Source organism: Gopherus flavomarginatus, chromosome 5 (genome assembly GCF_025201925.1).
Source record: "Gopherus flavomarginatus isolate rGopFla2 chromosome 5, rGopFla2.mat.asm, whole genome shotgun sequence".
In the NCBI taxonomy this organism is placed as follows: domain Eukaryota; kingdom Metazoa; phylum Chordata; order Testudines; family Testudinidae; genus Gopherus; species Gopherus flavomarginatus.
Window position 1 is genome coordinate 6,989,922 of NC_066621.1, and position 27,155 is coordinate 7,017,076.

The window sequence follows — 27,155 nt, forward strand, 5'->3', positions numbered from 1 at the left end:
GTCCCGGGGTGCTGCTGGCCCTGAGCCTCCCCCCGCCGCTCCACCCCTGCCCCATGTCCACCCCCCTCCAATCACTGCGCCCCCTACCCCCGCAGCCCAGCCCCAGTGGCCCCAGCACCGTCCCTCCCCGCGCCTCCCAGCCCCTTTCTGACGTAGCGGGAGGTGGGGTGGGGGGGATGACTCAATGTTATGATGCGGTGCCACAACACACAGCCACATTCGGCTCCAGCCCGAGCCCCAGGGCCCCATTCGCCCCCCAGCCGCGGTCCCCCGGCCCCCTGAGCCGGCGCCCTGCACCCCGCACAGGCCCAGGGCGATCCCCCTCCGCCGGAGGAGCGGCCGCGGGACGGACGGACGGGGCTCTTGGGACGAGATTTCAAGGTGAGGGGCGGCTGGGGGGGGAGTGGGCTGAGAGCCAAGGGCTGCGCGGAGAAACTTTGTCCTCCCGCCGCAGCTGGCCCCGCAAACGGAGCCTGGGTCTCTCCCCTCCTCTGCATCATCCATCAATCCAGCCCGTGAGGAGAGAGCCCAGCCCCCGCCATCCCCTCCCATCCCACTGGTAACTTTCCCACGCCAGATCCTCCTCCATTTCCCTTCTCTGCGGGGAGCTCATCCTTGGGAATCCCCCTGCCCCGCCCCCAGATGTCACCTTCTGCCTCACGCCCCCCTCTGGTCCCTTATGTTATTCCCTGGATGAGAAAGAGGGGACCGACCTTGTGGGGTTCTGGCACTGGGCTGCCCCGGTTTGTGAGCCCATTGTCCACTAGCGAGGGGGGAGCATGACACTGGTGCAGCGAGTTGGGGGTTGTCTCAGTCAGCTGGGTCAGGCTGGTGCCAAACTCAGGCATGGGTGTTTTAAAAGGCAGTTCAGGGCTGTGACCAGCATGGGGCACTGTCTCTGGGCTGGGGGTTGGGAGCTGGGGAGACTGGGGGCTCAGTGGTGGGAAAGGGTCTGTCCAGCAGGGGGCGCTCTCATCAGGGCAGTGACAGCAGCATGGGGAGAAAAGACCCCATGACGAGGACGATCCCTTTGTACCAGCAGGGGGCGCTGTCCCCAGGGCAGGGGGGTAGGTTGGCCAGCCAGAGAACTGGCTCACCAGGACTGTGCATTTCCTTTCTAGGTCTAGTAGGGGATGCTTTCTGGGTTGGGGGTAGCGCACGGGGGAGAAGAGAGCTGGCACTGAGGGCTGGGGAACCTTTCCCCTTCCCTACCAGAGGGCGGTCTTCCCAGTGTTCCAGGCGGAGGGAGCCAGAATGGGCGCGGGCCATAGGGGCGGCCCCCCGATTCATTGCCCTCCTCTCTTTCGTTCTCTGCAGGTGACTCCCCTTTCGGCCTGGTTCTCATCTGGGGGGGCCCCGGCTGTGCAGCCCCCCCAAACTCTTCCCACCCTGAAACACGGCTCTAACCAACCTGCTTCGCTGCTTCACCTGCGACCGACTGTGCGGGGGGTGCACAGCGCCCGCCCCCCCCACCCCGCCAGGGTATCGCCCTCCAGCCTGTCATGCCCAGCGGTGAGCCAGGGCCGCCCGCCGCCTGCCTGCCCACCAAGACCTTCCGCAGCTACCTTCCGCACTGCCACCGCACATACAGCTGTGTGCACTGCCAGGCCCACCTGGCCAAGCACGATGAGCTCATCTCCAAGGTACAGCCGCTCCAGCCTGCCAGGGGCCTGCACCAGCCATCAGGCTTCCCACCGGCCATGCGCCCCACCACTGGGAGCTTCTGCAGGGCTGTGCCCTGCCGGTGCCCAGCTGAGGACCCCACCATTGTGAGCTTCCTCACAGCCATGCCTTGCCACTGCCCATCTTGCCCATGGCAATGCCCTATTGGTGCCCAGCCAGGCCCTGGGTGCTGTGAGCTTCCCCACGGCAGTGATTGAAGGTGGATGGTGAGGACCAGGGTTGTTTCGGGGGGGGGTGGGGGCAGGGTATAATTCCTGTCCTTTGTCTCTGCAGTCTTTCCAGGGGAGCCATGGCCGAGCCTACCTGTTCAATTCTGTGTGAGTGCCCCTCCGTGATCCATCACTCCATCAGTTACAAGTAGGGGAGAGTACGGGTGGGGGTGGGGAGCTTGCAGCCAGTTAGAAGGGAGCAGGCAGCAGCTAGAGCCATATTACCAGTCATTATCGTTGATGGGTGTATTATGGTAGTGCCTTGGTCACCCAGCTGTGGAGCAGGACCCTGCTGTGCTAGGTGCTGTACAGACCAAGAACAGAGATGGTCCCTGCTCCAAAGAGCTGATAATTTAGGCCATCTCTGTTCTACATGACCCAAAAGAGGGTGACTGTTGGCATCTGGACTCAGAGGTGGAGTCTCTGGAATGGGGTCTCGAAGTGGTGAGTCCTGGGGTAGAATCACAGCCATTGTCATGGTGATGTATAACCCTGCCCCAATGTGCCTCACTCTCTGGGTTTCACTAGAGCACACTACACCCCGTGTCTCAGCACCATTCCCCAGCAGACAATTGCCTGCTCAAGCTGGCAGTAACTTGTCAGGCCCCATCTCCAACACATCTTGTGCTGGGGTCTTCCTCCCCAAAGATGTCTCATATGGATTGGCTCATCTCCAAGCCCAGGGTTCTCCCTGTCAGTCTGCTCCAGGGTGATCCCAGCGAGGAGCTGGGATTGCAATGGGGAGGGGATGAAAATCCACCCCAGCCACATCACTGTCAACTCTGGCACGGGGTCACAACCTCTACCACTCAGCCAATGGGCCATCCCATTGCCAACAGCAATGGTTATTGACATAGCAGTATCTAGGAACTTTCTCCCTTGTCTGGTCCATGGCTTACAGGTGGCCATGGCCAATGCCCAAACATGACCAAACAATTGTGAGTAGGAGCAGAGAAGCTCTTGTACCGCTGTATGTGGCTCTGCTGCGACCCTTGCTTGGAATCCTGTGTCTACTACTGGTGCGCACACTTCAAGAAGGATGTTGATACATTGGAGAGGGGTCTGGGAAGAGCCACGAGAATGATTAAGGGATTGGAAAACCTGCTTTATAGCGATAGACTCCAGGAGTTTAATCTATTTAGCTTAGTAAAGAGCAGGTTAAGGGGTGATTTGATCACAGTGTAGAAGTACCTACCTGAGGTCCAGAAATGTGAGAATAGAGGGTTCTTTGGGATAGTAGACAAAGGTATAACAGTGTCCAATGGCTACAAGTTGAAGCTAGACACATTCAGGCTGGAAATAAGGTGCATAAATTTAACCGTGCGGGTAATTAACCAGTGGAACAACTTACCAAGGGTCCTGGTGGATTCTCCATCCCTGGCCATTTTAAAATCAGGATTGGCTGTTTTTCTAAGAAATCTGTTCTGCCTCGAACAGGAATTAATTCAGGGAAGTTCTCTGGTGTAGGTTATATGGGAGGTCAGAGCAGTTGCTCACAACAGTGTTTTCTGACCTTGGAATCTGTGAACGACATGGCAGAGAGAAGGCAGAGCTGGACAGACCATGCCCTAAGGATTTAGGGTTCCCAGAGCCGTGGTTTGAGTGCTGTCTGAGGCTGTAGGTGACATGGTGGCTCCTTGCTGCCTTGGCTCAGTAGCGTAGCTGCGTGGTTCTCACTGCTATGAGTTTGTCTGCTTTGCATTAGAGACTGGTCAGGCTGGGACTAGTTTTCTCTGTTCTGTGGGAACAACAGAAATGCCCTCTTTGCTGCCTGGTTCTCATGCAGCTTTGCTTAATGATGGGCAAGGAGCCTCTGGGGAATACAGACACATCCTTGCTGGCTAGCAAAAGGCACAGTGGCCCATTTGTGAAAGGAGTTGTTAGTGCCACCCTTTGGGAGAGTGTTACAGGGTCTGCAACCTCCCAGGTGCCCACTTGCTGGCCAGGTTCCCACTTGTGGCCAGGAAAGGCTCTGGAAGTACCATGCCTCACTTTCCTCTCTTCAGGGCTCCTCAATAAACACCACACTCAGGCTGCTCTCTGTTCAGCCACCCCTCCTTAGGGGCTGGATTTCTTAGCATCAGCATGCAAAACAAAACTCACAAAGTCCCAAAATATAGTAATCTCTGTTCCCTGCTCTTAGCAGGCCACTCCCAGGTCTTTCTCACTCTACTCCTGGGGGAATTCTGCACCACTGGGTGCACACAGAATTTTTTTTTCCCCACAGAAAATACATTCTGCCCCAGAAATTCTGCAGTTCTGCCTTTTGCCAACCAGGGGCTGCTGTGGCGCCAGAACAGCTGGCTGCGTTCATGCTGCTGATTGTTCTGGCACCACAGTGGCCTCTGGTGGGCTACAGGCAGAACTGCAGCACTTCTTGGGCAGAAAAGTGTTTTCTGTGGGGAAAAAAAGTCTGCAGGATACATGAATTCTACACGTCTGCAGTGGTGCAGAATTCCCCCAGGAGTAGAGACTCCTAGTGATGCCATTAGATCTAGGACAGGGGTGGGCAAACTGTGGCCCGCAGGCTGCATCCAGCCTGTTGGCCCTTTTAATCTGGCCCTCACGGCTCCCGCCGGGGAGCGGGGCTGGGAGCTTTCCCTGCTCTGGTGCTCCAGCCAGGGAGCATGGTCAGGGGATTGCCTTCCTCTGCTCTGCATGTGCAGCAGCTCCACTTGGCTCCTGGAAGCAGGGGAAACTGGAGGCTCTGCACGCTGCTTCCACCCCAGGCGATGGCTCTGCAGGTCCCAGGAACCGTGGCCAATGGGAGCTGCGGAGGCGGTGCCTGCAGACAGAGCAGCATGCAGAGTGGTGTGGCTCCACCTCTGCATGAGAGCCAGAGGGGGGATGGGTCGCTGTTTCCAGGAGCCACTTTGGGTAAGTTCCGCCCAGAACATGCACCCCTGAGCCACCCCACCCCTGTGCCCCACCCCTTGTCCAAGCCCTGATTGCGATCCAAAGCCTTTGATCCTAGCCTGGAGCACCCTCCTGCACCCCAAACCCCTCATCCCCAGCCCCACCCCAAAGTCTGCACACTCCAGCTGGAGCCCTCATCCCTCCCACGGGCCCCAATCCCCTGCCCCATCCAGCCCTCCATACAATTTCCATATATGAGATATGGCCCTCAGGTCAAAAAGTTTGCCTACTCCTGATCTAGGAGCAGCTCGTACCATTGGTCACATGCTGGTACCGTCTCACATGCTGGTGTAGGCTGATGGCTGGAGGGACCCTTGGATGAGTTCGCTTCATCCCAGGCAGAGTTCTATGGGGCCCTGCTGGGTGCCTGCTCCTCCCCAGAGCTTGCCCCACCAAGGCCCAGCTAGTCCCCCCTTCCCACTCAGCCTCTTTATGAAGCCTCTGGGAATCTGCAGCGTCTCCAGTGCATCAATGAGACTCAGCTTTGCCCCACATCCTTGAGCCAGGCTGAGCTTCTGTGCTTTGATTGCAGCAGGGCCTGGGGGTTAAGCCTGAACAGTCTTGTCTTGTATGGGCTGTATGTTTGCTAGGACACCATGACACACCCCTACAGCTTCTAGGGGCCCTGGCATCTGAATTCAACCCTCACTACCACAGCAATGCTCCCTCTAATTTTTTCCATCCGTGGGTGAAATGAACTTTGTTATGTGCACCAATACCGAGGTGCACATTGCCACCAGTGAAAGAACACACACACACACACACACACACACACACACACACACACACTCTCTCTCTCTCTCTCTCTCTCTCTCTCTCTCTCTCTCTCTCTCTCATATATATTACCATAGGGATAATTACTCCAGCCAAGACAGGTTAGGCATTTTAGAACTCACTACTCAAAAATTAAATTTTACACAGAATATATGTGCATTGCAGGAAGTATCAAGAACAACAACAACAATACAAGTATGTGTTGGGAGGTGAGTGTGAGAGACACACAGTGTGGTGTGTAAGAGAGACATAGCGTAGTGCATATGTGTGTAGGAGTGTGGTGTGTGTGTGTGACTGTGTGTGTGAGAAAGAGAGACAGTGTGTGTGGAGTGTGTGTGTGTGTGTGTGTGAGAGAGAGAGAGACAGGGAGAGATGTGTTGCTCCTTTAAGTATGCTGCCCTTTTAAGTAGATCAGCAGTCACTAGCCTGTTTGTTCAGACACAGCAACAACTGCCAGGAAGCTCAGCCCCATGTCCCACTCCTGAGCCCTGTCATGTCCCCTCCCCCTGTTCTGTGGAGATGGGGTACATAGATGGGGGAGGGGCTGTGATGTCCCCGCTCCCCTTCTCTCTGCACAGCAAGCAGGATGCTCCCGGGAGCAGCTGGCCAGGGGTCCAACCCAAGGCAGAGGGCAGGAGCAGCACGGCAGTGGGGTGAGGGGCACCTGAAGTGTGCGGCACTTGATAGACTGCTGGGTGGCTGCGCAGCTGAGAGGGAACTTAGCCCCGCTGGGGCAGGGATGTGGGGGTGGAAGTGAGACTGTGACCCTGTCCCACCCTGCTCCTCTTTCTGGTGCCAGGGTTAACGTTGGCTGCGGGCCGGCTGAACAGCGCCTCCTGCTCACTGGGCTTCACTCTGTGGCCGACATTTTCTGTGAGAGCTGCAAGACCACCCTGGGGTGGAAATATGTGAGTACTGCCCCAGCCCTGCAGGAATCCCCCCATGTCACAGCACCCCCTGCTGGGAAAGTGGCACTGGGCAGGACAGACTGTACCCCCTCCCTGTGGTCACGGTGCCCCCTGTTGGGGAGAACAGCATGCCCTAGCGGAGGGGGCTGGCTTAGACGCTCCACTCTCTCTCCCCTCCCACAGGAACAGGCTTTCGAGACCAGCCAGAAGTACAAGGAGGGGAAGTTCATCATTGAGATGTCGCACATGGTGAAGGACAACGGCTGGGACTGAGGAGCGGGGGGGAGTTGCAGCCACGGCCCCAGCAGCATGGCCTTCCCCTCCCTGATCACGCTGCCACATTGCCCATCCCAGCACGAGAACTCCCCTGCACAACGATCGCCTTTCGGGAGCAGGGGATCCGGGGACCTTGCCCCGCCCCCAGCACCAGGCATGGACTGGGAGGCCAGCCCCGGCATGCGAATCCTGCTGGGCTCAGAGCCTGCAGGCACCGACCCCCTGCTAGCACTGTGGGGCACAGACCCCTGGGAACCTGACTCCTGCTGCTAGTGTCTACCCCAATCGGGGAGTGGGAGTGTCTCCCCCATTAGCTAGAGCCTGCCCTGTGAGATGGGGAGCAAGGAGACACTTCCTTTGGTATGGCGCTGAAGGGAACTGGTGGGGTGAGGGAGCTGAGTGCACCCACCCACTGGTGTGGGGTTGTGAGGGGAGAGGCCAGGAGGATCAAAGCTGGCCCCCTGGTGTGGGGTGGAGGGCATTAGCATCAGAGAGCTCCCCTCCCACTCTTGGTGATGAGGATCAGAGCCAGCCCCCCTTGGCATAGGGCTCTGGGGTGGAGGGGGGAAGATCCGAGTTGCCTCCCCCCCCAGCATGGGCACGAGAACAGACTCAAAGCTGTCCCCCTCCCCACGTAGGGCTCTGGGTGAGAGGGAAATGGGATCAGGGAAGCCACCCCAGCCTGGGGCTCAGGGTGGCATTGGGGGAGAGAAGGTAGGAGCAGGCCCCCCTGGCCTTGGGCTAGAGAGTCACCACAGGCCCCACTGGACTGGGGCTCAGTGTGGGGTGGGGGGCAGAAAGGGGCAGAGCCAGGCCCCCTGGCCCGGAGTGTGTGTGAGGAGGAGGATCAGAAGCCGGCTCCTGGCCTGGGACTTGGAATGAGAAGTTGGGGGAGAGGGTCAGAACTGGACCCCTGGCCTAGGGCTTGGTTTGGGGGGTGGGTGAGTCAGAGCTGGACCCCTGACCTAGGACTATGAGTGGGAGGTGGGAAAGTCGGAGCAACCTGGGGCTTGGAGTGACAGGGTGGGAACTGGCCCCTCCTGGCCCTAGGCTTGGAGTCAGGGGATGCGATGGTCCAAGCCAGCCTCCCCAGTCTAGGGTTTGGACTTGGGGGGAGAGGGTGGGAGCTGGGCCCCTGGCCTGGGGTGGGAAGGTTGGAGCTGGCACCCCTGGACCTGGGGCTCAGAGTGGGGGATGAGAAGGTGGGAGCTTCCCCCTTCAGGCCTGGGGTGAAAGGGTCCAGAGCTGGGCCTGGGACTCTGCTGTTCATTTCCCTGCTCCCGCGTCCCTCCCTTGGGCCTTCTTCCGCACTCCTTCATGTCTGCTCTGGGCCATTTGGGTCTGTGGGTCGCTGTGCCTTGGTGATCCCTGGGCACTGCCCATCCTTGCCCCCTCATCGCTGCCACGGGGCCTGGCCCGGGGGCCCCAACACTGTGGCACCAGCACCAGCGCACGCGGGTTTTGTATTATAAATAAAGATGTTTTTATAGAAGATGGAGAGAATCTGTTATTGGGGGAGGGAGCTAGTCAAGGCCTGTCCAACCCGCCTGTCCTTCTGGGCTCTGACACACAGTGGGGGCATCCTTTAGAGGATGAGGCTCATGCTGGGCCTGTCAGCCCTGGCCCTTCTCGGGGAGGGGCTGGCATGGGTGGAGGGTGCTGGGGTGTCTGAGCAGCATGGACCTCCACTCACCCCCAAGGGCACTGGGTCTGAGAGAATCACGGGGGGAGATGGATCAGAGATGTCCCACTGGCATCACAGTCCCCGCCCAGAGCACAGCACCTCCCACTGAATCAGAGACCCCCCAACCAACCTCACCACAGCACCCCCTTCTGGCATCACAGCCCTCACCCCTACCCGAGCACAGTAGCCCCCCACCGGTGTCAGAGCAGACCTTGCCAGCATCAATAGCATCCTGACCTCCCCTCCTCACCACTGGCATCAGAGGTCCCCCCAACCTGAGCAGAGAACCCCCTTATGGCATCAGAAAACCCTGCACCCCAGCACAATAGCAGCCTACTGGTGTCAGAGCAGCCCCTGCCAGCATCAATGGCCCCTCAACCTCACCCCCCCCAATGGCTTCAGAGCCCCCCACAACCCCAGCACAGAACACCCTGCTGGCATCAGAGCCCCCTGGTCACACACTGGGGTCTAGGCAGTGCAACCTAGTGGGCAGAGCAGAATCAGAGGGCAGAAGTGGTGATCACAAGACAAACCAGTGGTCAGAGCAAATCAAAGATGGCACAGTGCAGTAGGGAATAAAATGAGGCAGCTTGGTCAGGAGGGCCACTATGATCAGGATAAGTGAGTGCCCTTGGAAGCGCGGTAACTCAACAATAAAGTCCATTGAGAGGGTACAGCAAGGACAAAGAGGTGTGGGGAAAGGCTGAGGGACGCCCATGGGCTTGACTGGGCTCATGGATTCTTCCTATGGGCACACAGGTTGCATGACCCAGCGTTGTTTTTAACATCCGTTCATAAGATCAGCCATCAGAAGTACCTAGTGATCAGGGGCCAGATTTTAAATGGGCTGAAATGTCAGCCATGGGTGAGTCATGGCACAACTCTAGCACCTGAAGCCAGAAGCTGCCTTCAGGCATGTAGAGACAATCCCCACAATAAAGCGGGTTGTGTTGTAGATGAAACTTTGGGGATTCTGGCAGAGTGAGGCCACAAACAGGTCACTTGGAAGCAAGGGATGGCAAGTGGTCATCAAGTGAGCATGAGGCTCCCGCACACAAAAGTGGGATGGTTTAATGACAGTGGTGAAAGCTTCCTGCTCCATTTCATGCTCCTCATCCTTGTGTGGCAAGGCATTGCCATCCCGTTCTTAGTCCCTGGACAGTACGTAACAATGAAGTCAAATTGGGAGAGAAAAAGAGCCCAGCAATTCTGATGGTTGAGTTGTTGCACTTCTCCAACTCCTTGTGCTTGGCTCAGACTTGGGCAGAGCTGTACGCCTCGAGGAAGTGCCTCCATTCCTCAAAGCCAGCTCAGACAGCCAGCAGTTCTTTGTCCCACATCATAGTTTCTCTCAGTGGGCATCAGTTTCAGAGAGAAAAAGGTGCAGGGATTTGCGTTTCGCATCAAGTTGACTTTGGCAAAGCCACCTGAAAACATTGCACACAGGGTGGTCATGGAATTCTTGATTCTCTGAAAAAGTAAGACTATCATCTAAGTAGATGATCATGAGTTGGATGAGGATGTCTCTGAAAACATCATTCATGAAATGCTGGAAGGTAGTGGGACCAAATGACATGACCAAATAGTCAAAATGGCCACATCTGGTTCAAAATGCCATTCGTTCTGTCATCCAGCAGTGGCTGAGGGGCAAGAGTACCAGCCTACAGGCAGACTGTTAAGAGGCAGGGCACAAAACCCCAACCTGTCTGGGAATTCTAGACTTAGATTTTACCAACCATCAAGTGTGAATGTCTCAGGCAGTATAAGAGCCTAAACATGGGTATTCTGCTCTATCTTGCCACCTAGGTAAACTTGCCTTTGTGATGGCTGAGCCTTTACACACAAAATCACAAGTGTTCAGGTTACTCCCAGTCCCAAAGGACCAGTCACATACCCCAGCTCAACAGCACTTTAGATCTCACACCAAAGACAACACTTGTAGCCAATCCTTGGGGCCCTTCATTTTCAGTTTTTATTCTAATTTTTCCTGAGGATTTATCAGTGTTTGTTACCACAACAACAAAAACAGGTGAAAATCAGTGCAAAAAAAACTATTAATTTTTCTGGGTAAATATCAGGGTTTATTTTAGTGAACAGAAAGACAGGGGGGAAAGTATTCTGTAGATTAATGCTTTGAATTCCATTCAGCAGTGTGGTTTGCTGCAGAACTAAAACAGCATTCAAAACACAATGCCACCTCTGAGTTTAAGAAAACAATCTCTCTCTAATCCCCAAATAAAACTTCTCATGTGAATAAACAGTATACTGCTGTAGACTTAGAACTATTAGTCTTTAAATATTAACCTTTAATAATTGGGCCACACAATTGGCAGCACATACACGCAACTTCATCCTTTTCTCCTGTTTCTTTTTTTTTTAAACTTTCAACTAGTTCCTTGTGGTCTGAAACATATTCTGATACAGATTTTTGTTTTCTTCCCATTTTAGTCAGATCTTTAAACCGTTATCTAAGAGCTTGACACATGTATGCGGCATGTGTGATATTCATCAGTATGGTAAGATGTAAACACACTTCAGTGCTTGCGTGTGCGCCTCTTTGTTTATTTTATCTTCTAGACCAACACAGAGCCTTACTTCAGCGGGAAGCCTTCCATACACACACAGAATAATGTATTAGCGTAATACATATAGCTCAGGCCATATACTGCATTTTCCTAATCAAACTAGTTATTTTGTATATATTTGAATGATACAAAAGTAGAGTGAAAATCTGAAAAAAACGGAATAATTCTATTTTTAAACCCTGAGAATTTTTCAATAAAAATCAGTTTAAACTGAAAATGAAGGGTCTTACCAATCCTGAAATAAAGTATCTGAAGATTTATTAACTAGGCAAAGGAAACAGAGTTATTTAGAAGGTTAAAGCAGGTAACTGTACACACAAATGTGTTCCTGTCTTAAGTTTCAAAAGGTAATAGAAGCTTCTATAATAAGCAAGCTCTGTGCCCTTAGGGCTAATCCAGGCCAATCACAGGGGATCTTTTGCTTATGCTTAGTAAGTCCCGCTCCTCAGACTCCAAGCAGAGGATACAGTTCCTCCTTGTTAGGGCTTTTTATTCCTTTCCCCCTTCTGCTGAGTTGCAAATTCAGCTGCCTGTCTCTTCTTTGGGGGGTGGGGCGCGGTAAGGGGGCCAATCAACAAAGTCTTTTGTCCTCTGATGTTCCACAACAGTTCATCTGGTGTTGATGGGTCTTCTTTTGTTGGACAAGAGAGAACACCTCCTGTGGCAAGCTAGTATTTCACACTTGGTAATGCTTCTCATCTGTCTGGTGAGTTAAAGTTACAGAGCAAACATTTGTTACCTTACATGATGTCAAGTATCTGGGTAGCCATGTTAGTCTGTATCCAAAAACATAAGGAGTCCGGTGGCACCTTAAAAACTAACAGATTTATTTGGGCATAAGCTTTTGTTCGTAAAAAACCTCACTTCTTGGTTTTTTACCCATGAAAGTTTATGCCCAAATAAATCTGTTAGTCTTTAAGGTGCCACCGGATTCCTTGTCGTATTTGTTACCTTGTAACACAGGATACAGATATTATATTAGATTAGCGCATGCAACAACACATTTTTATAACTCTAATACGTACTTTAACAATATTAACACATGGGTGAGCCAGGCTGGTTCCAGCTATATATTTGCCAGCGTTCAGTTGAGATCTAAGGGCCTTGGCATGAGCTGGCCAATGGTCCTCAGCATCACACATTCCCTTGCTGGATTCTGACAGGTTGTATGGCCGCCAGTCTAGCTTTGTGAAGACCTGACTGAGAGTCTTTCCAGTTTATTTACGAAAAGGGGCATCAGTCACAGACTATGATCTTGTTAAAGGTTCAATAATCAATATAAGGGAGGGAGCCATCCTTCTTAGCCACAAAGACGTGCTGCCACTCAGGAAGTCAAGGGACAATGAACCTCTTCCACAGATTTTCCTCAAGCTACTCCTGGAGGACCTGCAGCTGGGGTGCAGATAAGGTGTAAATGCACACAAAAGGAACAATTGTGCAATTGTGAAGGTCAATTGTGCAATCATCACTGTGCTGAAGAAGTAGAGCGTCTGCTTTCTGTTTGTCAAGCACTACGGCATATTCTATGTACTCGGCAGGAATCCCGGGCACTGCCAATGAAACTTTGGTTGGCAGTTCTAGATCTTTCGAGGACTGGAGCATGCCACAGAATGTGACTAGCCATTCACTAGAGTTGGGAAAGCATGCTCATCGGCACAGCAGGGACTAGAAAAGTAAAGATCGCAAGTGCCAGCTAACTTGGGGTTTATGGGCAACGAGCCAGGAGACACCAAGGATGACCGGTGAATGCAAAGCGCAGATGACCCTGAACTGCAAGATCTCTCGATGACTGCCAATGCCGATGCCCTCCAGGTGGATTGTTTGATGCATGATGGGGCCTGAAGATAGGAATGACCCATCTATAACCTCAACAAGCTCAGGGAACACCTTGCAGAGGTTGGGAATTCGAGGCTCCATAAAGTCCTGGTCCATAAAATTACCAGAAGTGTCCAAGCTGGCCAAGGCCCCTAGATGGATGTCTGGCATGGCACATGCTGAAGAGGCAGATGTAGCAGGCTGGCATGCTGGTTAGGGGATGCCAAGATAGGCAGCAGCACGATTCACCGTAGGGAATAGCGGAGCACTGACTCAACCCTAGCTTCCCTACTGGGGCTGGGTTCTAGCATTTCCTGGACCTCGGCTAGGCACTCTGATGCAATGTGCCCAGGCACCCCCTGTGATGTGTCATTCCATATTCTTTATGAAAATATGCATATATGAATATGGCATAACTGAGACATACTTTATGCAAGATGGCTCATGTGAGAAGGTTTGGGAAGAACCTTTGGGAAGGTTATGATTTACTGAAAGCAATTATCCAATTTGTATGCCTGTATCATTTCTGTATCTGAAGTTTGGAATATTGACTATATACTTGTATTTCAACTATGGGTGACGCCCACTGCTAACACTTCAGGTACAACAATGGAAAAGTCAGACAAGGCAGATGGCCTGTCAACAGGGACAATAGTGTGAAAAGCTTGGTCATCCTGTGGATGCTCCATACTGCCACTGACTCATGGACGCTGTGATCCTACAGAGTCAGGTGGTCTTGTCACCTGACACTGAAACATTACCTGGGACTTCTGGTAACTTTCCACTATAAGGGAAAGGGGGTTCAGTTTTGGGAAATAAATGATTCCCACCTTATGTAAATCCTATTTAAGGGTGGGGAGGAAGGCAAACAGGACTCCTCCTCTCCATGGCCTGTCTGCCCAAGAAGAAAGACTGCAAAAGGGAAGGCAAGGGGGGAGTCCAGACTGAGACGGGGTCCAGTCTGAAAAGGAATAGAACTGGAACTCTGAACCACAGAAACTTTGCAAACTGCCTGCCACACTATCTAGGGTGAGAAATACTATTTGTAAACCAATTCCTTTAGCAAAACTAGCTTAGTTTGTGCATTTGGTTTCATTTGCTTAGTAATCTGCTTTGTTCTGTTTTTTGCCCTTTTTACCACTTAAAATCTGCCTTTTATAGTTAATAAAATTTGGTTTATTATTAAACCCAGTTTCTGTAAGTTTAGCAGGCGGGCAGGGGAGGGGGAACTGTGCACACCTCTCTCCACATTGAGGGAGGGGGCGAATTTCATACTATATTTTTGGGTCTGCGCTCCAAGGGAGGTGGACATCTCAGTGCTGGAGCAAGTCTCTGAAGCTGAGTCTTCCCAGAGCTGAGCTGCAGCTGGGTGTGGCCCTGCCTGTGTGTGTGTTAGTGGAGGTTTTAAGAGCCTGGCTCAGCAAGACAAGTTAAAGAGGGGAGGGATAACTCAGTGGTTTGAGCATTGGCCTGCTAAACCCAGGGTTGTGAGCTCAAATTCTTGAGGGGGCCCTTTACGAAACTGGGGTAAAAATCTGTCTGGGGAATGGTCCTACCTTGAGCAGGGGGTTGGACTAGATGACCTCCTGAGGTCCGTCCAACCCTAATATTCCATGATTGAAAGGGGGCTCACACTAGCAGAACAGGTGGACTTAGTGCAGGGGTAGGCAAACTTTTTGGCCCTAGGGCCACATCAGATATAGAAATTGTATGAAGGGCCGAGTAGGGAAGGCTGGGGGTGGCTATGCCTCCCCAAACAGTGAGGCGTGGTCTGGCCCCAATCCAACCCCCACTGCTCCCCACCCGACTGCCCCCCTTGACTCCTAAATCCTATCCAAATAACCCTGCTCTCTGCCCCCTCACCATCCTCCCAGGACACTCATCCGCTATCCAATCCCCCCTGCTCCCCACCCCTGGAACCCCCACCTCTATCCAATCCCCCCGGTCCCCACTCAACCCACCCTGCTCTCCCCACCCCACATTATGTGTGGGGTGGGGGACGGGGGGCTCAGTCCCTTCCCTGTGTATTTCCCCTGCTCGTTTGGCTGCTCTCCCCGGCAGTCGGACAGGGCTCGCTCCCTATCCGCGCTTGGCTGCTAGGGGCAAGGGCCAAGCATGCTTGGGGTGGAGGGGGGCCCTGGATTGCTCTGCCCCTGTCCCTGGCAGCAGGGTCCAGGCCCCTTGACCGCTCTCCTGTAACCTCTCCCCCAGAACTCCCCCTGCTCCCCGCCCCGACAGCGCCACCCTGGAGCACCAGGTCAGGCGGTGCTATAGCCAAGCCGCCTGGCCGGAGCTGCAGACACACAGCCCAGGCGCTGGGGGACTGTGACTGTGAGGGAGGCAGGGAGCAAGGGGAGCAGAAGGGGAGGAGCCAAGGGCTAGACTCCACCCTGCTCACCGTGCTGCCGGGTTGGCTCCTCCACAAGCCTGTCCTGACCCCACTCCCTGGCAGGAGCTCCGGGGACCAGAGGGAAGTGTCCGGCAGGCTGGATGTGGCCCGTGAGCCATAGTTTGCCCCCCTCTGACTTAGTGATATCTCAGAACATCAGGTGGTTTCCCAAGGGGTCCAACCCCCTCCCCCCCCATACAAACACAACCCCAATGCCTGACGACAGTTCTTTTCAGCAGTGAAAAGGTGGGTCAGGATTTGGTCAACCTGCATTGGTTCAGGATCTGATAGGACATCTGGGACTGCAGGAGACAGGAGCGTTCTGGGCAGTGGGGGTCAGGTGGCCTGTTGCTTTTCTTGAGCTGGCTCCGTTGGTTGACCATCAATCTGGATGCAAAGCTCAATTAAAGCTGCTAGAGGAGGCGGAGGTTCCACCTGTGCTAATTCATCGTTGACAGAATTGTGGAGTACCTGCCTGAAGTGGTGTCATGGCACAGCCTCATTCCAGTGAGTGTCTGTGGCCAGACCCTGGAATTCTGCTGCGATGGACCCGACCCTCTGCCAGAGGGCGTGGAGAGCTGCTTCCGCTGTACATTCTCCATTAGGGTCCATGGAGACGCCCACCCCAGCCCGTACAAAGCTCCCGCAGTGTTCAAGGAGAGGACTGCTCCCTTCCAGGAAAGGAGACACTCACGTCAGGGCCTCTCCTCGGAACAGACTGAGAACTAATCCCACTTGGAACTGAGCTGTGAGGTCCAACTGGCCACAACATGAACTGGCGATGACATTGGTTAAGGAACCCATGACATTTGGCACAATCCCCATCCAACTTACTGGGTAAGGGGAACTCGGGCTCACGGAAAATGGATGCAAGAGTTGTGGGGACAGAAGACACTGCCTGGGCTTGTACCTGGGCCCGGAGGGAGCATTCTGGTCACGCAGGATGGCAACTTGAGTGTGCAGTTCCTGCAGGACTCCAACAACATCTGCAAAGGTGGGGTAAACTGCTAGGGCCATTCTGCACGGAAGCGCCGTGCTGTGCAGCAAAGCTCCTGCTACCTTCTAGCAAACGGTCACATCCCAAGGTGTAGGTGGTGAGACCAAGGGGTCGGAGCAGAATCAGAGGGCAGAAGTGCAGTTGTGGCCAGGGGACAAGCCATTAGTCAGGGCCAGGGGGCAGGAGTCCAAAGGGAAGAGCTGTTGTGGAGCTTGCAATGAGTGGGGCAAGGGCCAGCAGGAAGCGGGTCTGGTGCAGCTGGTAATACGGAATGCACTGAGCAGCCGCTGTGCTGCTGGAGCTACAGGGGTTCATTGGTGACCTGGTGGCCCTTCAGTTCCATCAGGGAGCACAGTCACTTAGGGATATTGAACCAAATGAGCTCATTAGGTTGCTTGGCCACTGAGTTCCTGAAACCCCTGCCCCAAGCCCAGCACTCCTCCTCAGCATCAAAGCCCCCTGCCATGAGCACAGCACCCCCTTCATCCCCTCTTCTGCCCCACTCTGGGAAGGGTGGTCTGTGTTCCCCTACAGATCCTCGCTCTGCCCTCCTTCCACCCAGACCCCCAGAGGCAGAGTGGTGGACGGACTGGGTCAGGCGCTGCTGGCACCGCCTGCCCGATGCCCTTTTGACATTGCACTGCTTGGCAGGGGCTCAGACAGTAGCACAATGTGAAAAGAGCCCAGGACGGCGGCGTGGTGGTGGTGGGGATCTGCCGTACCTCTCGTCCCCTCTCACCTCCTCCTCAGCAGCTAGGTAATCACCCCTTCCCACCCACCCCCGCAGGGCTGGGGGGCCATGGGCCGAGGGGGCCTGGGCTAGATAGGGCCCCTCACAGGGGCAGGACGTGTTATTGAGGCGTCCTGGGCCATGGAGGAGTCACAGGTGCAGGAAGGAGCAAGTCTCCATTTTCATGGCTCTTCATACGTTCTTCTGCTGGGGCTTTTCGGGAGCGAGGCCTCAGGAACCAGAGCTGGAAAAGAGAAGGAAGCCTGGGTCACTGGCCCTAGCACCAGAACCCCACAGCCTGGCCGGCCCCTCTGTGTGCCCCAGAGCCGGAACTCCCAAACCAACCCCTGTACTCCAGATCCAGAACCCCAAACACACCCCTGCACCCCAGAGCCGGAACCCCAAACACTCCCATGTGCCCCAGAGCCAGAACCCTCTACTCCCACCGGCATCTCTGTGTGCCTCAGAGCTGGAACCTCTTATCCCCCGCTGGCCCTTCTGTGTGCTCAAGAGCCAACCCCCACATGTGCCCCAAAGCCAGAAACCCTCTACTCCCACCAGCATCTGTGTGCCCCAGAGCTGGAACCTCTTATTCCCCGCTGGCCCTTCTGTGTGCTCAAGAGCCAACCCCCACATGTGCCCCAAAGCCAGAAACCCTCCCCTGCTCCTGTGTGCTCCACAGCTGGAAATCCCTCATCCCCACCCCTCTGTATGCCTCAGAGCCAGAAACCCTCTCCCAACACACCCCACATTCTCCAGCCTGTGGGGAAGAGGTGCTCAGCCCCAGGGCCTGTTCAGTCCTAGACCACTCTGTTGAGATATAAGTCCCACTCCCTATTCCCCAGAGCCAGCCAGTCCCCTCATCCTGAGGCTGGCTCAGAGCCAGTGCCCCCTAGAGGGGAAAGGATCCATATCCCATTCCCAACTCTTGAGCCAGCCATTCCCCTGCCTGGGGCTGGATCAGAAGCGCTGCTGGATCAGAAGCTGGAGGGGAAAGGCCCCGTGTCCCATTCCTCCTCCCCAAATAATCTAATCCTCAAAATTGATGCTCTTCAGTGGTGATCGCTAATAGAAACATTCATTATCAATCTAAATACATCCAGCAGCATCTTCTCTTCAAGGAGCTTGCTGCTCCGAGAGGGAAAATCCATCCCAGCCCTCAACAAGACAGGAAACCAAGAATATCTGCACATCAGCATCATCATTACAGCAAATCTATGGAGCAGAAGCCCTGAATAACCAGCCCTGTGTATTTCTTGTCTCCTACTCCCTCTAGTGCCCCTTCCCTGACACTGCATGCTGAACATTACCATGGAGCAAGGAGTCCGGTGGCACCTTAAAGACTAACAGATTTATTTGGGCAGAAGCTTTTGTGGGTAAAAAACCTCACTTCTTCAGATGCATGGAGTGAACATTACAGATGCAGGCATTGTATAATGACACATGAAGAGAAGGGAGTTACCTCACAAGTGGAGAACCAGTGTTGACGGTGACAATTTGATCAGGGTGGATGTGATCCACTCCCAATAACAGATGAGGAGGTGTCACTTCCAGGAGAGGCAAAGCTGCTTTTGTAATGAGCCAGACACTCCCAGTCCCTATTCAAGCCTAAATTAATGGTGTTAAATTTGCAAATGAATTTTAGTTTTGCTGTTTCTCTTTGAAGTCTGTTTTCGAAGTTTTTTTTGTTCAAGTATAGCTACTTTTAAAACTGGTATAGACTAGCCAGGAAGACTGAAGTGTTCTCCTGCTGGCTTTTGTATGATGACAAAAGTAGGCTTCCAGATCACCGCAGAACTGTATGGTGTTCGTGGGGGTGGTGGGGCAGAGAGTTCCCGAGATAGGACAGATTCTTCCTCCAAGCTAAATGAGTGGTTGGATAGATTAACAATATTGTTGGATGAGTGAGGGTACCACTGCTGTAGCCCCCTGTGCCATGTAGGAGTTTAGATAGTTTACTGTCCTTTTTCCTCTGTAAAGAAGTGAAGTGTGCGTTGTAAATGGCTTGTCTCGTGTTTGTAAAGTCCAGCCACATGGAATTACAATGGATATATTACAAGGGAGCGAGGCTTTGTGGCAATGATCGAATCTTGTTTTGATTCAAAATGTCGTTAAAAATCTGTCTACATATTAAAATTCGCAAGATACAAAATGCCTCCTAATCGCAGAGCAGTTGGCTGTGTTCAACTCTTAGTATTTTGGTTTATCTGTTTGATGTGGGGGAGGGAGTAAAGCTTCAAATTCCCTAATCTTTGACCCACTTCAGTTTCCCTGAAAACAGTTTAAAAAACAAGGGATTTCCCCTCATTCTCTTTTCCTGACTTTCTACGATCATTTTCACTGCCAGGTTCTGAAGAACCTTCTGAGCAATTTGTTTGGACCCATTTTTATATCGTTCTTTTCATTCGCCACTCAACAAACCCCAGGATTTTTGGAGAGAAGGAATTTCTCTCAGATAAACAAGAGTGTTCAAAAATCACAAAGGGATCTGAAAAAAAGAAGAGCAAAGAACAACCCCTCCCCTCCATACACATGCGCGCGCACACACACTTTAAACCACATGCGTTTCAGCCAGCCCCTTTCCCTTCTAAGCACGGGCAATGTCAATGTTCCCCCTGGAGACAGAACCTAATTATCCATTTTCTAACTGTAATTAACATCCAGATCCATTCCTAGCGGCAAACAGTCCTGCCTCACCTAGAGGGATAAACAAGGGGACTTATTGGTCTACTTACGGCTTTTCTACATGGGGAAATTTACCAGCGTTGCTATAAGAACACAAGAACGGCCATACTGGGTTAGTCCAGTGGTCCATCTAGCCCAGCAGCCGGTCTTCTGACAATGGCCCATGCCAGATGCTTCAGAGGGAACTAATAGAACAGGGCAATTTTGAGTGATCCATCCCCTGTCGTCCAGTTCCAGTGTCTGGCAGTCAGAGGTTTAGGGACATCTGTATAATTATCCCACTATAGCCCCCCATGGTAACACACTCATTTGGAATAATAGTGTGGGGGTAGGCATAGCTCAGTGGTTTGAGCATTGGCCTACTAAACCCAAGGTTGTGAGCTCAACCCTTGAGGGGCCCACTTAGGGATCTGGGGTAAAAATCTGCCTGGGGATCGCTCCTGCTTTGAGCAGGGGGTTGGACTAGATGACCTCCTGAGGTCCCTTCCAACCCTGATATTCTATGATTCTGTGGCCTTTTTCCAGTTTAGCTCATATCCCTTTGGAAGGGACCTAAGAGCATCCCCATAGGGAGTTATACCAGTATAATTAACCATTGAACCAATCTACCAAGGCTCATGGTGGATTCTCCATTACTGGCAATTTTTTAACCGAGACAAGATGTTTTCCTAGAAGATCAGCTCTCATTCAAACGGGAATTATTTCAGAGAAGTCCTATGGCCTGTGCTGTACAAGAGGACAGAGTAGATGGTCCTAGAGATCCCTCCTGCCTTAGAGTCTATGATCTATAGCAGTGTAATTATACCAGTACAGTAATGCCAGTTCCTCTCCCCATGTAGACAGGCCCTTTCAGCCCTGATTCCTCCCATCCACGCTCATCCTCAAAAGTCTCACCCATTGTTGAGGGACCCCTTACCAGCAACAGAAAAAAAAAAATTGATGTCACCAATTTGCTCCTTCCCAAAGGTGAGATTTGTTGACAAATCTTCTGTTTCAAGGAAAGGGAGCCATGGGGTCCTACCTACACACCGTGTGTCACTGAATTCCCCTTCTGGTGTCAATCAGCACAGCTCTGCTGTAGTAAATAGTGCCTTGCTGATTGACACCAGCTGGGGAGCTGACTCACTCTCTGGGCCCTGTTTGTTGGCTAGTGCGGTACAGGCACCTGCATCAATCAGGTAACAAAGAAAATGATATTTTATATCAATTGACCGAAGACCTCTTCCATGAGATGCCAGTGGTTGCCTTTGGAGGCAGCACTGCCAGTAATAGCACCTTCCAGCCAAGGAACTTAACATGCTTGAGTGAATTTAGACTCACAATCCTGTATGGAGGGGGCACTGTTTTAAAGCTGGGGAAACTGAGGCACAGAAAGGCCTTGCCTAAGGTCCCACTGGGAGTTGGAGCAAAACAAGAACCCATGCCTCAGCCTGTACTTTAACCATCCTTTCCTCCCGTGAGACCCTCTCCTGGGTATTTTCTAACAGCCACCTCCCTCTGACCATTTCCATTCAGATCTGCTGGATTTGGGAGGGAAAACGGGAGAAAGTCACTGCAAAACCTTAGCAAGCATCCTTCTGGGTAAGCCAAGGGTCATCTCACCATCCCCTGCTCCAGGGCCCCAATGGGTCGGGATTTCACATCCTGGAATAGGTTGAGTAGGCAACAGGAAATGGTGTTTCCCACAATGAAATTGACCAGCATCCCCTGGAACTGACGAAAGGGCAAGACCAAGGGGATTGGTAGGACGCAGTATCCAGCGCTAGCTCTGGTCTCCTGGGGGTCAGATTTCCCAAGCTAATTACGCACTGTAGCAAGACGGTCTGGCCTCCCTTGAAGATTGATGGCGAGGGACGGCCGCTGCCTGCCCTCTGGTGGACAGAGCCAAGGGAGCCCAGCCTGTCCTGATGGATCTGAAGGGTGGGACAGGAAAAAGAAGCATAGAACGTGGGCCCCGCAGCTCAGTTGGGTGGGAGTCACCAAGGGAGACAGATGCATTCTGCCTGCTGCTGCAGCCTGCAGAGCGCCCCTGCCGTACTGGGGACTGGACAGAGCTCCCCGAGCTGCTGGCCAGCTGAGCCACCAATGAGTTGCTGGGGCTGGGGGGGTCTGAAGAGGTTAAGCCTGCCCAGACCACTCTCAGGGTATGGGAAGCTACATGAGATAGGAGCTTAAAGCAATCTCTGTGTCCTTTTCTCTAACTGCTTTGCTCCTACTGTTAAAGTAAACAACCCTTTGGTGGGAAGCCTCCTCCCAGTCCTTAGACATCTCTGGGCACAGCCCTGCGAGAGGAAGAAGCTGGGTGCTGAACCCAGTCGGACCTGCTGGGGAAGCACGGTTGATCCACAGGCAGATGTAGCCAAGAGGCGGGTCTAAGACTGGGAGACTCACTGGATTCCACCCCAGAGAGGTAACAACATAAGGCTTGGGACCAGAGAGGGGGCACTCAGAGAAACCAGCTGGGGGCCAACCTTCTCCGCCTCTCCTGGCGCATGATCAGACTTCATAGCCTGGCTGTGAGTTTCCTCGGCAGGCCCTCAACCCCCCTGCTGCATTTCTTTAAAATCTTCAGCAAACACAGGCTCACAGGCACCATTGCAAACCTGTGGGGGGGTGGGGTTGGCTGCCAGTCATCTCCACGGAATGAGGCTTCCTGGAAGCTGGCTCCCAGGCTCCGCAGTGATTGGGATGCCCTCCTGCTCCTGAGGTCAGTGACCTACCTGCTGGTGAGGCTGGACTTTGTGCTCAGATATGGAGTAAGTGGCATTTGGGAAACAGAACCAAACACCACGGCATGCGGGGGGAGGGGGAAAAGGACAACCGAGTTTGTTTAACAATCAGATTTATCCCAGATCACAGAAACAGGCCAGGGATGAAAAGGATCTATTGGGTCATGAGCTCCTGGGTCTACTCCTCTCCTTGTCCTGCCACAACAGACACACTCCGAAGTCCACATAGCAGTGCCTGCAACTCAAGCTCCTTGGAGAACATCTTGGTGGTATTCTTTCAATCCCTCAATTTCTAGGCTGCTGTGAATCACTGTCGCTCCGTTGGCTTCAGTGCATTCCTGCTCAGGATCTGGTCTTAGCTTGTAAGAATAATCATCATCATTAATAACCACCCCCACATACACACTGGCAGAGTGTCACTCTGTGTCGTTGGGGTAGTGGCTGGAGTAAGTACAGAGGTTTATGAGTTCTCAGAAAAGGGCATACCAAGCCAAGAAGTCCTCACAGAAATTCACGGGCATGTTCCTATAACCCTCCACATTCAGCCTGTTTGTCACAGATAAGATCTCCACTTGGAATGCTGTCTGAGGCCAGCAGAGAACGGCACTAGGGGAAAATCTTAACAAATAAACCAGAAAATAGCAGTTGTTCCAGATGGGAACATTTGGAGGTTAACACAGAGCCTCTGATCTCACAAGTGACCCTGGTTTCAGATCTGTCTTTCGGCTTAGATGATCACTCATTGGCACGTGCTTTCAAAGTGCTCACTAGCACACACCAGCGCTAGGCTCAGATTGAGGAGAAAATGCTAGCCACTGAGTTAGGGTGGGAGCCTTTTCATAAATATAAGGCAGACATCAAACCCTGAACCATTGGAAGCTGTACTGCAGGGTCAAGTTCATCCAGGGTCCCGGGCAGCTTCCAACACCCACTGGTCCTAGTTTTCTAAGCAATAATGGATCAAGCTGCAGCTGCAGCTACAGCCACGACTGAATTTAGATCGACGAACCACTGGCGCAGCAGCGCTCCTCTGGGGCATGGCAGATCACATAACCTGGGCCACAATGCTTAAGAACCAGGCCCAAAGCATTCTCTGGCAGTGGCAAGAATTTCCAAAGACCAGGCGAATCCAGAGTCTCTGTCTTTTAGTAAACGCTACAAACTTTCCTCTTCAACAACCCCTTTTAGCCAAGATCCAATGGCCAGAAGTTTAAGCCAAACACATTCCAACTGGACATAATGCACACATTTTTAGTACAGGGGAAATTAATCACTGGAACAACTTACCAAGGGTCATGGGGGATTCTCCACCCCTGGCAATTTTTCAATCAAGATGGGATGTTTTCCTAAAAGATCACCTCTAGTTCAAACAGGAATTCATTCAGGGAAGTTCACTGGCCTATGTTATACTAGATCAGACTAGGAAATCTCAATGGTCCCTTCTGGCTCTGCAATTGATGAACTGTAAGAATGACATTCACAACACAGATACTCCCTTCTATCCCTACCAACCACAGTGGAAATTAATAAAAAAACCCTTTTAAAAAACCCAAACTCCAACCATCAAAAAAAACCCCTTGCCCCAAACAAAGTTTTGACACTGTGAAGTACCAGAAATTCCATGAAAATCATTAGGGGCTGTGATACTATTACTGATTTTATGTGGAAGGCGCCCAGATACATCAGCGATGGACAGCAGGATAAAACTGACAGAGATCGGCGGGCTGTGCAAGGCAGCACTGCAGCTTCAGAAAGGGATTGGAAAATTGCGATGAGTACCTGTCAGGCACGGTAAGAGAAGTTTCCTTTAGCAGAGATGTTCGCAAGAATGCTGAAGGAAGAGGCAAATCAAGTCAACATGCCCCAGGTGCCACCCGTTTCCCAAATCAAATCAAGTTCAAACGGAGAAAATGATCCAAATTTACAGCAGGTGGCAAGAGCATTTCTAGATGAGCAGCCAAGCAAAACCGCCCAGCCACCTCCATGCATCAAAACACAGTGGGACCACAGAGATGAAAGAGCTGCATAGGATGGAGCTCACTATAGAGAGCGTTGTGTTATATCATCACACATGAGGTCAACTGTGCATCGGGGAGAAAATTCCTTCCTGACCCCTACAGGCAATCAACTGAAGGCCTGAAGCATGAGATTAGATTACAGTTGTCTTAGTGCACAACTACAGTGAAATTGGGAAAGCTCAAAAAGAAAGGGACCATCAGGTCACAAAGCATGATCCCTTGGTGACGCCTACACCAGGAGCAGACACACCTAGGTGGAAACAAGGAGGATGCTGGCTCAGCGGACACTCAGAACACCACTGACACTGGTGATGAGAAACAGCAGAAGCAATGAGCAGTGGCCGTGTGACCAGGATGCAATGGAGATTCCTTAGGAGCTGCACAGAGGAAGCCCCTGGTAGCAGAGGACAATTCATATTGGTCCCACAGAACCCAGGAACTATGCTACATGTGTCTGAGTGCCACCTACTGGCAAATTTACCTATTTACTATGTACATATATACAGCCACAGAGCTCTCTTGTAACAAGGCTCAGAGGCGTTTGCTACTGACAGACGGCCTGTACGGTGACCTCCACCCTAGGGGGCTCTCTAGGGAAGAGAAGACAGTAATGGACAACACCCCCTGCCTCACACCATGTGGGATTTGATCATGGTCAAGGCCGCTAGGAGAGTGCCAGCCCCGTTTCAGGGACTACAGGCAGCGATGAGCTACTCAGGCCGGGGAGCACATGGCAGCTGGGTCAAAGGATTCCCTCTCACAGTGAGCTCCCAGTCCTGGTCCTGCACAGTCTGGAATCCCTGCTCAGGCAGTTTACAAAGCCCCAGAGGGAGCTGCTGGGACGAGGGAGGCAGAGGCAGGGGGTTCGCAGGCTAGGAGAGGTATCTCTTCACTCCTGCAGAGTTTACAAGCCCTGAAGAAGTCCTGTGTCTAGAAGCTCCAGGAAGCACTCACAGCCAGCCAGCCAGGTACTTCAGGGACAGGGGCAGGTTGAGATGGGGCAGAAGCCAGCCTGTCCCCGATGTCAGATAGAGCAATCCCCTATGCCAAGGGCTGGGAGAAGAGCCCTTGGGCCAGCTCCACACTCCCCAGGGACACCTCCCAGGCAGGGGGTATTCTCAGGGGCGGTTTCTACCCACCGTAAGACCCTTTATGCTGCCGGAACAGGGCAACAGCTGCCAGTGGGGCTTAGGTCCAAGTCCTCACAAGCCTAAGACTCCTGCAGCAGTGAACCCCAGCTCTGATTTCCCCTGCTGTCTCACCCCATAGCCCCCTTTTTCCACGCACCCCTTTGGCAACCAGCTGACTGGGCAATGGGGAAGTTAGGGTGGGCTTATGTGTGTGTGGGAGGGGGAAGGGGTTATGCTTGGCACAGCCAGCAGTAGGAAGGACCAATACCGTGTTACTGAGTTGAACTGGATTGAGGGTGACCGGGGAGGAGAGACAGGTGTGGAGGTGAGGGGATGGGACTGGTAGATGTAGCGATGGGGAGAGTAGGTGCAGTGTGGGGTGACAGGCATAGAGGTGGGGGTTGGGGAAGGGCAACTGTAGAGGTAGAGTGCTGAGTGACAGGGGTAGGTGGGGAAGGGAGACTTTGTGGGGTACAAGAGATGGCAGAGGGATCCCAACACCCCTCCTGCCCAGTGCTCTCACCCCCCCACTCAAAGGGACAGGATGACGAGCCTCATGACTCTCCTCCTCTCCCCCAACACATAAAGAGCCCCTGGCCCATTTTAAAACACCCCAACCCTGTCCCCATGCAAACCAGAACTCTCAACCTCTGCATGATCCCCCCACCCCAAACGAAAAGAAGGAGGGATGAGGTCAGGAAGGCAAAGAGGGGGACTAGGGGAGGAGGAAGAAAGAAGGGGCAGGGATACAGGGGTAGGGAAGAGAGGGCAGCAAGGTTAAAGGGATGGGGCTGAGGGGCAGGAAGTGGGGAGGAAAGTTGCAAGCGGGAGGCAGGGCTGCAGGGGCATAGGCAGGGGGTGGCAGCGGGGAGCAGGGCTGCAGGGGGTGGCAGCGGGGAGCAGGGCTGCAGGGGGTGGCAGGGCTGCAGGGGGTGGCAGCGGGAGGCAGGGCTGCAGGGGGTGGCAGGGCTGCAGGGGGTGGCAGCGGGGGGCAGGGCTGCAGGGGCATAGGCAGGGGGTGGCAGGGCTGCAGGGGCATAGGCAGGGGGTGGCAGCGGGGGGCAGGGCTGCAGGGGGTGGCAGCGGGGGGCAGGGCTGCAGGGGCATAGGCAGCGGGGGGCAGCGGGGGGCAGGGCTGCAGGGGGTGGCAGCGCGGGGCAGGGCTGCAGGGGCATAGGCAGGGGGTGGCAGGGCTGCAGGGGGTGGCAGCGCTGCAGGGGGTGGCAGCGGGGGGCAGGGCTGCAGGGGCATAGGCAGCGGGGGGCAGGGCTGCAGGGGCTGGCAGCGGGGGGGGCAGGGCTGCAGGGGCTGGCGGGGGTGGCAGGGCTGCAGGGGCATAGGCAGGGGGTGGCAGGGCTGCAGGGGCTGGCAGCGGGGGGGCAGGGCTGCAGGGGCTGGCGGGGGTGGCAGGGCTGCAGGGGTTCCCCCCGCACAGCGATGCCGGCTCCCCGCCCCGCGCCGGCCCGTACCTCGCTCTCTCCATCCCGGGCTCCGCGCTCCTTGCTCACCCCAGCGAGCAGCCGAGGTGAAACTTTCGCCCCGAGCCCTCTGGGAAGCCAGCGCCCCTCCCCCTCCTTCCGCTGCCGTCCATCTTGAATATTTGGGATTCCTGACTGGAGCCTGCGGG

The 27,155-nt window shown here is 53.6% G+C and overlaps 1 protein-coding gene and 1 long non-coding RNA gene across 2 annotated transcripts; one reads left to right on the forward strand and one right to left on the reverse strand.

Annotated features, from left to right (window-relative positions):
* Nucleotides 1–202: 202 nt before the first annotated feature.
* Nucleotides 203–8,246, forward strand: YPEL4 (yippee like 4). Its single transcript, XM_050952304.1, has 5 exons — nt 203–381; nt 1,318–1,643; nt 1,957–2,000; nt 6,382–6,490; nt 6,674–8,246. The coding sequence occupies exons 2-5, from the start codon at nt 1,503–1,505 to the stop codon at nt 6,761–6,763; spliced, it is 384 nt and encodes a 127-aa protein (XP_050808261.1). The 5' UTR covers nt 203–381; nt 1,318–1,502; the 3' UTR covers nt 6,764–8,246.
* Nucleotides 8,247–10,991: 2,745 nt separating this feature from the next.
* On the reverse strand, nt 10,992–27,094 carry LOC127050774 (uncharacterized). Its single transcript, XR_007774277.1, has 2 exons — nt 26,998–27,094; nt 10,992–17,210 (listed from the first exon to the last, which is right to left on the reverse strand). It is a non-coding gene; the product is annotated as an uncharacterized LOC127050774 (long non-coding RNA).
* Between the last annotated feature and the right edge of the window lie 61 nt (nt 27,095–27,155).